This window comes from Pantherophis guttatus, chromosome 3 (genome assembly GCF_059756535.1).
Source record: "Pantherophis guttatus breed Tessera chromosome 3, ASM5975653v1, whole genome shotgun sequence".
Classification (NCBI taxonomy): Eukaryota; Metazoa; Chordata; class Lepidosauria; order Squamata; family Colubridae; genus Pantherophis; species Pantherophis guttatus.
The window spans coordinates 116,379,748-116,395,276 of NC_142065.1; the positions used below are offsets into that span (position 1 = coordinate 116,379,748).

The 15,529-nt window shown below is 45.8% G+C and overlaps 1 protein-coding gene across 8 annotated transcripts in view; it reads left to right on the plus strand.

Annotated features, from left to right (window-relative positions):
- The window catches only part of LOC117660687 (E3 ubiquitin-protein ligase MARCHF8-like), a 78,626-nt gene that overhangs the window by 18,786 nt on the left and 44,311 nt on the right, over nt 1-15,529 (plus strand). For all 8 annotated transcript variants that reach the window (XM_034408824.3, XM_034408826.3, XM_034408822.3 and 5 more), the window contains exons 2-5: nt 6,129-6,306; nt 8,272-8,306; nt 10,063-10,332; nt 11,790-11,970. In XM_034408824.3, the coding sequence (XP_034264715.1) occupies nt 6,214-6,306; nt 8,272-8,306; nt 10,063-10,332; nt 11,790-11,970 (579 nt within the window). In that variant the 5' untranslated portion in view covers nt 6,129-6,213. The remainder of the gene's footprint in view (nt 1-6,128; nt 6,307-8,271; nt 8,307-10,062; nt 10,333-11,789; nt 11,971-15,529) is intronic.

Genomic DNA, 15,529 nt, shown 5'->3' on the forward strand with positions numbered 1-15,529 from the left:
CTGAGCCGGGGGGCGCCCGCCGCGCGGCAAGTTTCGAAGCCCGGGGGGGTTGCCCGAAGTGCTACACGATGTGTCGGGCACCCCCTGAAGACCTCTGGGACGTCGCCAGGCTCTTTGGGGGCTGGCAACGATGGCGCGGTGGTGGCGGCGATGGCGGTTGCTGTGGAGGCTAGCTGGCGGTCAGACGGCGCTGGGGACCCCCCCCTTTTGGAGTAGGAGCTGGGGGGGCAACAAACCAACAGGTCTGGGAGACCTGCAACCACGGTTGGGCGGAAAAGACCCGGAGCGATTTTCTGGGCCTCGGGAGGCCTCAATTTGTGGTTGTGCGGGGGGCGGGGGGCTTGAGAAAGCCGCCCCATTTCTGCCCCATTTCTCTCTCCTCCAGCGTTCCCTTTTAGAACTGGGCCCACCTGGACCAACTGTCAGCCTGTGGGACTCATTGGCGCTATGCCCTATTATTATTACTATTCTGAATCCCCCTGACTGGAGAGGGCTATTTCCACCTGAATGGGAGACCGGTACATGGCTGCATCCCGTCGGCTGAGGGGGCTAGACATTGCCTGACCACCGTGAGAGGGTGGCCAGGTGTCAGAGCCCCTGGGGGCTGAACCGGGACGCTTTCTACATATATGCACTTTACCAGCTTTCTACACATATGCACTTTACCAGCGAGGGGACTTTACCAGCGAGGGGACTTTACCATCAGTCTTTACCACCGGACAAAACGCCGTGAGAGGGCGATTTTTGGACCTGACCCCCGGACGCTGTCTATATGCATCGGTTCATTGCTGCCACCCCACCACAAGAGGGGGTTGTCCAGCTGACCTAACCACCGTGAGAGGGCGGTTAGATCTATTTCCCCCTTGGAACTGTGGTCGTCCTGGCTTTGGACTATGTCCTCTGTTGTGAGGGGACAGGGGACTTGGTCCTGCAAATATGTCTCTGAGATCCCCCATTCCTTTGTCTTCTCCTCGGTCCTTTATATACACCCTCAGGATATGGCCGTGTTACCCATTATGATTAATGTACTCAGCAGCGGAGCTTCTTGGTCTGCGAGACTCCCCCCTCTCGCAGGCTTGGCCCTCCATTCTATCGAGGGCCTACCTCGATGACGGGCTCTGGAGTCCCGAGAGGTGGCATGCCGCAAAGAGGGGGCTGCAGGGTTTTTTAAAATTGTCCTTGTTTAAACTTTTAAGGGGTTCTGGGAGGGGGGAGGGGGGTGGGATTGGAATTAGGATTGTGGGTTTGGGGGATAACCCACTAGGGGGAGAGTCGGGCTTGGCCAGGACGTTCGGCGGGGGTGGTGGGGGATCCGGAGGGGGTCGAGCTGGTCCAGACTATGCTTTCACCATCGGTACTGTGTGTGGGAGGGGTAGATATGGCGGGAGCAGGGGGCCATATCATGTTAAGGGAGCACGCACCCGCTGTCTTCAAGCAGTAGAGTGCTCCAGCCCCCAAGGCTCCACCCGTTCTCCAGGTAGTACAGACCTTCAGGGCCCGGGCCTTCGTCTGATGTTGTGCAACGCCAGGTCTGTAGTAAATAAAGCCCCCCTCATCTGTGATCTTGTTTACGAGGGGGGAGCGGACCTGGCGGGTATTACGGAGACCTGGTTGGGCCCAGAGGGAGGGGTCCCTCTGGTAGAAATGTGCCCACCAGGTTTCCACGCATTCCATCAGCCAAGGTCACAGGGGAGGGGCGGGGGAGTAGCGGTTATTATTAGAGAAGGCCTTAGGCCGAGGGAGACCACTGTACCTCAGACAGCTGGTTGTGAGTCCCTCCTTGTGAAGTGGGGCCACGGGGTTCAGATGGGTTTGCTGATCACGTACCTGGCTCCCTGCCACGTGGCGGCAGCCCTGCCCGAGCTACTCAACGTTATTGCCGCGGTGGCGGTTGATACCCCCAGACTTATGGTCATGGGGGATTTCAACCTGCCATCCGTGGGTGAGGCGTCTGAGGTGGCTCGGGAGTTCATGGCTTCCATGACGGCCATGGACCTGACCCAATTAATTCATGGCCCTACGCACACTGGGGGAAACACACTGGACTTGGTTTTTGTCTCTGGACAGTGGTTGAGTGATCTCGAGATAGGGGATATAGTCATCGAGCCCTTGTCATGGTCAGATCACTCGCTCCTTCGCCTTGACCTTTGAACCGCAGCACCCCGCCGCAGGGAGGCGGAACCGGTAAGATGGTACCGCCCCAGGCGCCTGATGGAACCTGATAGGTTCCAGATGGAGCTTGGGCCAATCCCGGAGGTTCTGGCTCACGCCTCATCTGGGGACCTAGTGGCCGCCTGGGATAGGGCGGCTGCTGGAGCCCTGGATCGAGTCGTGCCTTTGCGGCCTCTGACCCGGCGCCGATCTCGCCTGGCTCCTTGGTTCACCGAGGAGCTGAGGGAGATGAAGCGCCGGAAAAGACGCCTAGAGAGCTGTTGGAGGGCTAGTTTTTCTGAATCTGACCGAACACTGGTAAGATCCCATATTAGGAGTTACCTAGTGGCGATAAAAGCAGCAAAATGTACTCATTTTGCTGCTCTTATTGCGTCATCAGATAATTGCCCGGCCACCCTGTTTAGAGTGACCCGCTCCCTGCTCCACCAGGAAGCGCGGGAGGACCCCTTGGAGGGAAGAGCCGAGGATTTTGTTCAGTATCTGTATGACAAAATCACTCAGATTCGGGCAGGTCTGGACTCTGACGGGATAGATCCAGCGAGGGTGACGGAGACAGGTCTTGAGACTGTTATCTGGGATGAGTTTGATCCTGTGACCCCAGATGACGTGGACAGGATTCTGGGTAGATTGAACGCGACCACATGTTTGTTGGACCCGTGTCCCTCCTGGTTAGTTCTGGCTTCCCGGGAGGTGACGCGAGGCTGGCTCCAGGAGATTATAAATGCTTCGTTGGGTGAGGGTATCTTTCCCGCCGCCTTGAAAGAGGCGGTGGTAAGGCCTCTCCTCAAGAAGCCTTCCCTGGACCCGGCAGTATTGGCTAATTATCGTCCAGTCTCCAACCTTTGCTTCGTTGCGAAGGTTGTTGAGAGTGTGGTTGCGCGACAGCTACCCCAGTACCTGGATGAAACGTCGTATCTAGATCCGTTCCAGTCGGGCTTCAGGCCTGGGTACAGCACGGAAACGGCATTGGTCGCGTTGGTTGATGATCTCTGGAGGGCTCGGGACAGGGATTGTTCCTCTGTCCTGGTCCTGTTAGACCTCTCAGCGGCTTTTGATACCATCGACCATGGTATCATGCTGCACCGGCTGGAAGGGTTGGGGGTGGGAGGCACCGTTTTACGGTGGTTCTCCTCCTTTCTCTCTGACCGGTCGCAGTCTGTGTTGACAGGGGGGCAGAGATCGACCCCGAGGCCCCTTATATGTGGGGTGCCGCAGGGATCGGTTCTCTCGCCCCTTCTGTTCAACATTTATGTAAAGCCGCTGGGCGAGATCATCCGTGGTTTCGGGGTGAAGTACCATCTGTACGCTGATGACACCCAGCTGTACATCTCCACCCCGGACCACCCCAACGATGCCCTTGAAGTGATGTCCCAGTGCCTGGAGGCCGTACGGATCTGGATGGGGAGAAACGGGCTCAGGCTCAACCCATCCAAGACCGAGTGGCTGTGGTTTCCGACGTCCCGATATAGTCAGCTGGCGCCATCGCTGGCTATTGGGGGCGAATCATTGGCCCCCACGGAAAGGGCTCGTAACTTGGGCGTCCTCCTGGACTCACGGCTGTCTTTAGAAGAGCACCTGACGGCCGTGACCGGGAGGATTTTTCATCAGGTTCGCCTGATTCGCCAATTGCGTCCCTTTCTAGATCGGGACTCGTTACGCACAGTCACTCATGCCCTCGTCACCTCTCGTCTGGACTATTGTAATGCTCTCTACATGGGGCTCCCCTTGAGGTGCACCCGGAGGCTCCAACTGGCGCAGAGTGCGGCCGCGCGGGTGGTTATGGGAGCAACATGGAGCTCCCATGTAACACCTCTCCTGCGCGAGCTGCACTGGCTCCCGGTGGTCTTCCGGGTGCGCTTCAAGGTTTTGGTTACCACCTTTAAAGCGCTCCATGGCTTGGGACCTGGTTACTTACGGGACCGCCTACTACCATCAACAACCTCCCACCGACCAGTACGCTCCCACAGAGAGGGGCTCCTCCAGGTGCCGTCGGCCAAACAATGTCGGCTGTCGGCCCCTAGGGGGAGAGCCTTCTCTGTGGGGGCACCGACGATCTGGAATGAGCTCCCCCCAGAGATACGGAGGATTCCGGATCTGCGCACCTTCCGCCGCGAGTTGAAGACGTTTTTATTTCATCAAGCTGGCCTCGCCTAAATCTTCTCCCTTTTAAGTGTAAATTCTAAATTTTTAATGGATTTTAAAATATGGGTATTTTAAATTATGGGTATTAATTCAGCCAAATTTATTTAATTCATTTTATTCGATTTTAAATTTTGTATATCTATGTGTTTTATTTCATGGCTGTGCACCGCCCTGAGTCCTTCGGGAGTAGGGCGGTATAGAAATTCAATAATAAATAAATAAATAAATAAATATGATGTCAGTTTGCTAAATGAAGCTAGATCTTGTTTATAAGTCAGGAAAATTATTGCTACCACTAATCCCAATGTATACACCGGGTGTCAGCAACCCGTGGCTCCAGACCCGCATGCGGCTCTTTCGTCCCCCTGCTGTGGCTCCCTGTCGGCTGAACCCACCACTGGCTGGCCCTGCCCCTCACCCTCCCCTCCAAGTCACTCCTCGCCTGGCCTGAGAAGATAAGGGTGATGGCGAGGGATGGAGAGCGCCATATTCCAGAGCAGGCATGAAGCATCCCTGTACTTGCTGGGTCTCACGGGCACTTCTTCTGGCCCTTGTTGGTGCTCCATGCACCTCGGTTGCTCAGGGACACACACAACTTGCTCTCCGCCCTAGAAACTGGCCCCGCTGTGGCTAACGCCACTGCTCTCGCCTCCATGGCCTGCCTGCTGCTCTTGCAACGCCTTGTGCACCACAGTTAAATTTAGTGCGCTTCACAATGGGGGAGATGGTGTCCACTCCTCCTCCTGGAGCACATTATGATGCGGAGCATCGGCTGCAGCCAGGCCAGGCCAGTCTCTCGGGGCGGAGAGCAAGTCACGAGTCTCCCTGGGCGACTGAGGTGCTCGCAGCACCAGCAAGGGCCAGAAGAAGCATTCGCGAGATGAGGCAAGTACAGGGGCACTTCGCTCCTGCTCTGGAATATGGAGCAAGTCTCCATCCCCCACCATCGCCCTTACCTTCTCAGGCCAGGCAAGGAGTGACTGGGAGGTGAGGGCGAGGGGCGGGGCCAGCCAGTGGTGGGTTCAGCTGACAGGGAGCTACAGCAGGGGGACGAAAGAGTTTCATTTATCTGGGAACCTGAAATGATTCTTAATTTAAATCATATGGTAAAAAGCACCCAAAGAACAATATCAGCAAAAAACCCCACCAACCCTTGCCTGTTTTTGGAAATGGTTCAAGAGGGAACACACACACACACACAAGAGAGAGAGAGAGATGGAGAGAGAGAGACAGAGAGAGAGAGGGAGAGGGAGAGATGAGAGAGAGACGGAGAGAGATGAGAGAGAGAGAGAGAGAGAGAGATACCTGTTTCCCACAGAAAAGAAGACATGGGGATCCACAAAACCTGAGTAGGCGTGGCTGGGGGGTGTCATGTGACTGGATGGGAATGAGTGATGTTGAGTTGGCCATGCCCACCCAGGTTTTGTAGCTCCCGGTGTTTTCTATGGGAAACTGGTCCAAATGGCTCTTTGAGTGTTTAAGGTTGCAAACCCCTGATATAAACCATTGTGCACAACGAAAGGTACCAGTATGCTTATTTTGCAAAGGAAGAAACAACTAAGGCCTCTGCCTGTAAAAAAACTAATCTTCTTAGTGGATATAAGATGTTCTTTGGTGTACTGGAGAAGAATAAAAATCTATAGAGAAAAGGAGTAGTATAGAGTGGCAAAACTGGAATATGAACATTCCACATTGCAGCATTTTGCTAAATATTCCATTTGTTTATTATTAATGTGTATTACTGTAACCTAATATACATGAAGCTATACATTTTCTGATTATTTTCTACTTTTTACTGCTCTAATTATTTTTAGGTGTGTGGCCTGGCAAAGATAGATAATGGACCTCATATCAAGAATTGTCCATATATAGGAGGTCCAATCTTATATTTATGGTGTAATGAATATACCATTGCACCAAATCTCTGTAATTCCAGCTCGAGATATTACTTTTTCCAGAGTTTCTAAGAAGAAAGCCAAGAGGAAAGAACAGGTATGGTAATTTCTTTCTCCAATTAGGAAGCACAGCTTTATCTGAAGAGAATTGGAGAAGCATAACTTTTTGATCAAAGTTTCCATATGGAACTGCCTGTATTTTTCCTCAACAGTTTTGACTTTTTAAAGAAACACTTTCTATAGTCTTCAAGAAGCTATTGCAAGTGGAAGTTCTGAAAATATTTAAGCTATTATTGGGGAGGGGGGGGGAACCTGAAACTTCTCAGCTAATAGTTGATCAGTAATAACCAGTATATTTATTGTCAGGAGTTCTGTATTTTTTTGTCCTCTGAGAATCTCAGGGGGAATGCTGGTGAAATCACTGGAAGGTGAAGACTGAGTTTTTCAGCCTATTTTTGTATGCAACAGCTCTTTTGGGAATGGAGGGTTAGGAAAATAGATATATTAAATGTTTAGCAGTTATAAAAAGAACTGTGTAGACTACAAAAGTTTATGATGATGAATCACCTTTTATATGATTTTATTGATTGCTAACAGAAAAAAAGAAACATTAAGTGCCTTTAGAAGTTACCGTATTCTTATTGTTTAGTTTATGACCAGTTTTTACTTGAGTATCCAGGTTATGTGTGCTGAAACATCAAAGATTAGAGAAATAGAGACTGTGCAGTCTAGTCAAGGTTGCACATGGCTTCTTCTCATTTTTTTCTATTGCTCAGGAAACTTTATAAATCTAACTTGCTATCTTGTAGAATATTCTTGAAAAATATCCATTTTTTACATATCTATATCACATATATAAATATTAATCTGTTCACATAGACCTCTTTATTTTTGATTGGTTCTGCTCCTCTGCTGGTTCCACTGTGTTCTTGTCACCAGCTACGTTGCTTCATTGGATTGGGGTCAATTTAGAATCAATACATGTCCAGAAATCCAGTGTTGGAATTTTCATAACTCTGCTAGGTGTTCCTCCTATTCTAAACAACAGTTATTTATAAGGAGTGGCAGTTCTTTTTCCCAGACATAAAGCAATCACTTTTGCCTCAATGATAATTAAGTAAATGATAATTTAATGCAAAAATAATATAGAATGTGTAAAAATTCATAACATGAAATTTTTGAGTCAGTAAGACAGTTTTTGAGTAATGCATATTAACAATTCATGTATTTCCGTCCATGATTGATTGGGAGGGGGTGGGATTATATAGGCAGTGATAATTAGCTGCTGACAATCTTCATTCAGAAACAGGAAAATGGGCTGATTCATTTTAATCTGATTGCAATTTCTGTTGTGCTATGTACCATTCTAGTGATGCTCTTGCCACTACAGTGGTGAGGTCACCTGAGTTCCTTACACATTCAAGCACATGTCACAAGTAGCAGCCTGTAGAGGCAATAGAAAGAAAAGTTGCAGATGGTTGAGGGTATTTAACTTGAATAAGTGTTCTAAGATGCTAACAGTTTTTAAAAACTCAAGTACTAAAAATTAAAAAATGCAATTAAAGTACATTGAAGTGGAGAGGTAAATCTGCCTGTAAATGACTTTTTGGTTCCTGGATAACCTACTTAATTATTTCATATAATTCTTAAGTAAGATGAGAGATCAATTGAGTCCAAAGGAGCTAATCTGCAGAGTAAATTGGTTTAAGTTGTTAAAAGTAGTTTCCTTGTCAAAGATGTATTTTGTGCATGATTATTATATGGAAGCTTAAGCAGATCAGGAGAGGGGCTATTTCAGGACTTTAAAACTGCCTAGGGAAACCCCACAAACTTGTTTCCTCTGCAGATCATTGCTTTGCCTCCCAGGCAGAATTCTGTTCAAAATAAGCATCCCCAGTTTAAATGTTTTTGAGAAATAGTTTGTTTTTATTGAAATTGGGAGGGCTAACTACAGATTCCCTGGTATGAAATCAACTTAACTGATAAAAACAAATGTATTTTTGTTATTGTTTTTGTAGCCTGCTAACTCAACTCTTTTCCTGCTCTTTGTGGTTTTTCTCAGGCATCTGCTACACCAACCAATCAGGACATTTGCAGGTGAAATATTAACTGTGTCATTGCACTAAAACTGATGATAGTCACGGTGTCCGAAGTTATGCTATCTTACCGCTGATGATCCAGGAAATCTTGCAGGGCGAATAACAGTTGGTCTTCCAATAAGTAGCCACTTCTCTTATGTTTTCAAATTGCCATATTAAAATGTATTAGAAATCATTGGTAACATAATATTATATTTTTGTACAATAACTAGTTTTTCCCATAACAATAGCTCTGTAAGATGAGCTGAGAGAGAGTGCCTAACCTAGGGTCACCTTGGAAACTTCCACAGTGGACTAGAATGTGGATCTCCACAATCTGAGTCCAACACTTGTATCACTGCACCACAAAACATTTTGGATTCTACATAGCTGTTCCAACTATAGCAGAAGTGTTTTGAGCTCAAAATAGAGAGAAATATCACCAGAACATTTCTCACAAAGTTGGAACAACTAATTTGGAGCTTGAAACATGTTTCAAGTGTACTTATTTTACACATTACTATAAGCATACATAAAAATCAACAAATATAAGACGTTTTTGGTCGGAATACTTGATATTACAAGAATTAAAAATAAACCAAATGACTACACATACATTACTTTAATGCACATTGTGCAGGTTTCCAATATAGAGGTGGAATGGGGCAGAGGTGCATGGAGCATATTCTATGGTGGTGAGAACTGGTTCTCATAAGCTTGTCTTTTTTCTCAAGAGTCCATAATACCTAGAAAAAAGCATATAGGCAGGTGTGAAATTCAGCCAGTTCTATCCGGCTGGGGCGAACTGGTAGCAGTGGCTATGAGAGGCTCTGCCCACCTGTGCGGACATCATGATGTCGCTTTTTTGCGACATTTTAAGCCTCTGTGCATGCGCAGAAGGCTTTGCACATGTGCGGACAACAGCGCGCGTGAGCACATTTGCAAACCAGTAAGGAAGGTAAGTGAATTTCACCTCTGCACATAGGGCAGAGTTCAACAAATCCTGTCCAGCCATGCTATGCTGTATGCACATGTTTAAATGATCTTGGCATGTAATGCATTGTAGCACATGGATTATGCCACCATATTGACTGGCCTATTTAATTCTGCCTTTTGTATGTTTGTTATTTGCCTTCTTCATACTGGCTGAAAATGTCATTTCTTCAACAAATTGTATGTACTCTTTTTAATTTTTTTGTGCTTTTATTCCATTGTTCTGCATGCAGTTCCAGTGCAGTGTGTTCTGAATGTTGGCATCCCAGTCCAGTACAATCTGCTGTTATCTTGAAAAATCTTGTCTGCCAAAATGCTCTGACTCCAGGGGCCACTGTGACAGTAACCTGTCAGAATACGGTGCAGGCTTCCAAGGCAAACTCCCATGGGCATGAACGTGTCTATTCTCTCAAGTCTAAGAATGAAAAATTCAGCCATGCTCTGAAATTCTCCAAGTCTCTTAGTGATATGGATCAGAATACAATTGACAGATATAGCTGCATGGAAAGAACATGTTCAGAAGGCAGACTTACCAAAATGCAACAGCAGTGTTTAAGACTTAACATATGTCATAAGGAGAAGAAGCCATTCAGCTTCAGGCCCTTCACTGTTAGCAATTACAGACTTTCATATTTCTGGTCACTCTCGACCAATTACTCAAGCACTTCTCTGGCTACTGATTCTCATAATGCTGTACGTATTCCTCTCATGGAGGACAAGTATAGCAACGAAATCTCCCAGAGTAAAGATTTGTTGCAGTACCTTTTCTCTTTCTCTCATAGTTCCAAATCAAGCAGTCATGAACTGGATAACAAGTCAAGCTGTCTCCGGCCAGAGAAATCATCCAGTGGTATGGTAGAGAGCACAGGTTTCTGTTCAGATGATATGGGAGATGATGATGTCTTTGAGGACAATTCTGTGAGGCTGAAAATTACAGCACTGCGGGCACCACTCTGCTCATCTGAAAAGGATAGTGATCTAGACTGCCCTTCCCAATTGTCAGAAAATTTCCCTCCACTTTCCCCTGTTTCTGTGTCTGGAGATGTCTGCAGGTTGGTTTATGACAAACCACTTTCTCTGTCCCCTCCCAGGTCTATGGTAACTTGCTCTACTCTTTTCATTTTCTCAACCATTCACCAGTTCACACTGAGCTTTATTTTCTTCTGAACTTGTCAACTTTTTTGAATGTGCAAAGCATTTTGGTTTTTTTTCCTAATGCCATGCTAATCATGTATTTTCTTACATATGTTCCATTTATTGTATGTATAGGAAAAAAGGATATCTAGAATGAAGAAGTTTTTTCTTTCTTCCTGCAAGCTTTTTTAAAATACCTATCTCTGAGAAATATGTAGTGCTTCACATCTTGGAACAACCGAGTTGCTTGCCCCTGAAACAGATTTCAACTTCCCTGGTTCCAAGCACTCTTCAGTGCATAATTGCCTTTTCATCTTTGTGCACATCTCTTTCTTTTCCAAAACAGAACCTGCCTCAGGAAACAGCCTCTCCTGTTTCAGGTTAATACTCAACCAGAACAGGTACCCTGCTTGTCTGCATCATCTCCCAGAATTCTGGGGCTCTTGAGAAAGAGAGTGGCACTGATATAAACGTTTCCACTGAAAAGGACTTCCCTTGTACCCATAATCTTTCAGAGGTCATCCATGCATCTCACAGAATTTTCTACAATGTTACTACTCAAATTTTCGTGTTTCCACGAAAATAAGACCCCGTCTTATATGTTTTTGAACCCTGAAATAAGTGCTTGGCCTTATTGCCATGTGCTCAAAAGCCCGATTGGGCTTATTATCAGGGAATGTCTTATTTTGGGGGGAACAGGGTACTGTAATTAAGGACATTTGATACGATAGTGAGAAGTGCTATCCCACAATTTTGAATACCCATTTAACTTCCTCTGAAACTTCTGGTCGTGGGGATTTGTGGTTCACTATGGAATCATAGCTATACAAAACCTGTGCCAGAATTTTGTGCAAAAAGTCTTGGGCAAAGCAAGCTGAGATTGCTGCTTTTTAGTTGCTTTTGTGGCAGGAAGTTTATAAATGATTATCCCAGAAATTCCAAGGAAAATATTTTAAACACACTTCCATCAACATTTTAAAATGTGAAAATTCAATTTTCATGTTATTATAGATTATAATAGTGATTTAAAATAACTAATTTTCCATAACTTAAGCACATAATTGTCATTGATGAAGTGCAGCAGTAAGTAAAGCCCCGTTAGCCTTGTTGAAAAGCTAATAGCAATGTCCTTCTTTGTCCTTTCTCTTTTTTACAAATTTTTGTTTGATTGTTTTGGTCTTATAATTAGAAGCAAGAAATCAACATTTTACTTTAGTCTACTTGAATAGTTATTTCAGACTCTGAAATATGGTCACATATGATCTCAGATAATTTATTATTCTTTGATATTGTGCCTTTTTTCAAAAAGACATTTTTCTAGTTTAGACCATAGTTCTTTTCTTTCCCCTAATAAATTGCTATGTTCTTGTCATAGGATATGCCATTGTGAAGGAGATGATGAGAGCCCATTAATTACTCCCTGTCATTGTACAGGAAGCCTTAATTTTGTCCATCAAGCTTGTCTGCAGCAGTGGATCAAGAGCTCAGACACCCGTTGCTGTGAACTCTGCAAATATGAATTCATCATGGAGACCAAATTGAAACCTTTCAGAAAAGTAGGTCCTGGAATGATACTAGAGAGTCAAATATAATCATGAATTTCCTCTTTAGCACAGATTACTGCTATTTATACATTTAAAATTTGGATTACAATAGAAGAAGGTGCTGTTGTGAATCTTCACATTTAAAAAAGAATAAACCATTGTATTGTGAAGCAAAGTAGAACATTAAGAGGATCTCTGTGTTAAACTAATGCTTTTGAGTCCTAAGGATATTCTTTTTTAAAAGCATAAATGAGAGATAATAATTATCTCTGTTCATTTGAAAAGGTGACCATCTGCCCAGAAGAAAGAAGCAAGCTGAGGTGACAGTGACTGGGGGAAAAGTAAACAGAGTTTTGGGAGTAGTTGTATCTATTGCCTCCGATAAATAGCAATAGCACTTAGACTTATATACCACTTCACAGTACTTTATAGTTTTATAGAGTCAGCATATTGCCCCCAGCAATCTGGGTACTAGCTATTTTATGACTGGCCACATCACAGTTGCAGCAGTTTGTAAATTGGAAGGAGCTATTTGGGCATCAGGTCCAGCCTCTGCCTAGCGTAGATAATATCTGAGAGATAATCTTCTAGCCCTTGCTAGAGCAACAGAGAGAGCACCCACTGTTTTTTACAGTAGTTGTTAACAGACAGTTATAATAGCTAAAATGTTTTTCTCAGTGTCAGAGTTTTCTGCTTGTAGTGAAAATCTTTTATTTCACGTCCTGAGGCAGGAATGAAAAAGGATAATTACTAAATCATTTATATGTGTCATCATTTCTCTGCATATGAATGAAGTTATTTTTTCACAACTTCTTTTTCCAAGACTATGATTGATAAGAAACAATCATACCAGATGAATATTAACTATGATTAATAGAGCTTTTACTCTCACAATTAGCCTTTCATGATAGCTTTAAGGTATATTAATAAATGTATGCACATATTATGTGAATTCTGCATTGCTAGATTGTTATTTATTTCTAATTTGCATTTCTAAAGTTGCCACAAATCATTGGTGACTTTGCCTAATAAATTAAAAATAAAGCTTTAAACAAGCTCCAAAACAAAAGAAAGAAGATCATCCCAGTAGAACAAAACATCCACTATAACAACCTTGCGTAGGCAACTGCCATCCCATCTTAGTCCACAATCTGGGGAAAGACCCAGCTTTTCAAAGCACATTTAAAAGACAGCAGAATCAGTGTCAGGTCCCAGATATTTCTACAGGGACGCTGACATTTTGGTGTGAGGAAGGGTGGGGAGGAATGGAGTGGTCTGTATATGAAGTTTCTGTTTCTGTTTCCCTGCAATGATGTATTGTGGGAGGGGTTTGGTTAGCAGTGCTTTAAATAGCTGGTTTTAAATCAGAAGCTTCAGTTCTTGCCTAGATCTCTTGTTATCACAAACCTTCCAATAAAAGCTCCTTTTGGAACCACTGCAGTTTCGCGAGTCCTGCTTTCTTGGGAAGATTGGAGAGGCAAGACCTTACATTAGGCATTAGGCAACAAATGCAAACTGGTCAACCTGGACTCAGCCCTACCATGGGGACTGTGCACACCATGTCTGCCCAGGGCAGTGACCACGAAGAGGCTGAAGACTGGGGGAGAACCCCACCCCTTCAAAATCTCAGTTGAGGCCCTCAATGCCTGGGTTGAGCATTGCCTCAAGCACTGCTGTCAAGCTGAAGTGGTCTATCAGTTTGGGAAGAGGGAAGGCTGGGATTGCAGAACCAAAGATGTCACCCTCACCCATGGAAGCCAACAACCTGGTTGGAAGCAGGAGATAGGAGACCTTTATGACAATGATAAACTGGAAGGAGCCCCAGATCGGCCCAACCAACTCCTGAGGGAAGCCATCAACCTCATGAGGGAGGCCATCCATGGCATGCGGATCCAGGATGTCCAGGCTTGCACTGCAAGCCAGTTAGGAGTACAAAAGGGGACTACCGATGAACGAAAGAGATCCTCAATCCCAGGTGCATTGGCTGAAACCGTGGGGCTACTGATGAACCCATTTCCACCATGGAAGATCCGCCTAGGAAACATCTCAACACAAAGCAAGGTTTGCAACACGACGAGATGAGGCTTCCAAACTTAGAATGGAAGGCACCCCCTCTTGGCATCAAATTCGACGAGAATCCCTAGCAACTGGGATTTTTCCTCACACACGTAGTACCTACATGCAGGAGTATGGGAGGGATCTCCCTACAGAAGGTGCCAAAGTCAGGGTTGTCACCTTGGCTCGAGAAGGATCAGCTGCACATTGGATGGTGAGCCTCCATGATGCAGATGCATCGGAGCTCTGCAACTTCAACCATTTCATGACAGCCCTGAAATGGAGATTTGAGGACCCCCTAGCTGACTGCAAGGCTAGAGACCACATAAGGCACATCAGACAGGGACGCCATCCAGTCACCGAGTACATCGAAGAGTTTCATGATCTGACTTGCCACATAGATTGGCCAGAGGAAATACTCATGAGTTGGTTCAAAGATGGCTTAAACGATAACCTGTACAATGCCTGCATTGCCCGTGGAGTCCCAGTCTGCCTGCAAACTGGTGTGTCTTGGCTGAGGAAGCAGAAATCAACCAAGCTCAAAACCAGTACCGCTCAAACCATTTCTGGAAGAAATCCCCGCCAGAAGGGAGAAGGAAGGAAACCAAACCTCGCTCTGCCCCGCCACGCTCAGTCACCTGCTTCCATTGCGGGAAGGAAATCACCACGCAAAGTGGTATGTGAGAATGTCCACCTGAAAGGGAGAGAAGCAGGTTGGAGGGAAATCCTCAAAGCCACCACCATGTGCCAAAGATACCGCCCTGAAGACCCATGCGGTCATTGAGTTCCCGCCGGAATCAATTACGGTGCGAGGAACTCTGACCCCTCCAGTGGTGAAAGCTAGTCAGTCGGAGAGTGACTACGAAGACCCATTGGTGAGTGGGGTTGCTGAACCCTTTACAACCCCCAGAGAACCCTTAATGGGGAGAAAAGTGAGACTTAAGGCATTGCTACATTCGGGGTGCACGGGAAACCTAATAAGCCCCACTCTGGTCAGGGAACTGGGCATTCAACTAAAGCCACTAAAAACCCATCTTGTTCTGCCAACTTGATGGGTCCAAATGTCCTGGCCACGTTTACCACTGAATCACTCGAACTAACGATGGTAAATTACTTGGAAACCATTGCTTTCATTGTGACACCAGGGATGGACTGATCCCTAGTTCTGGGACTAACCTGGTTATAGACGTGGAATCCAAGGGTGGATTGGACAGAGAGGACCCTCCAATTCCCTAATGATGAATTAATTTGGAATGAGGAACCCCACCAGACTGAAATACCAGAGTGAGGAGGTAGCTGCGGCTGCGGCAAATGGAGTCCCTACCAGAAGTCTCCAGGGAATACTGGGATTTGATGGATATTTTCAACGAAGTGGCCTCAGATGAACTTCCCCCTATAGGTCTACGGATTGTGCCATCAAGATTTTACTGGGGGCCAAACTACCTAAGCCAAAATTTTACGCTATGACTCCCTGGGAACTGGATGAATTGTAGCAATTCATTGACAAAAACCTTGA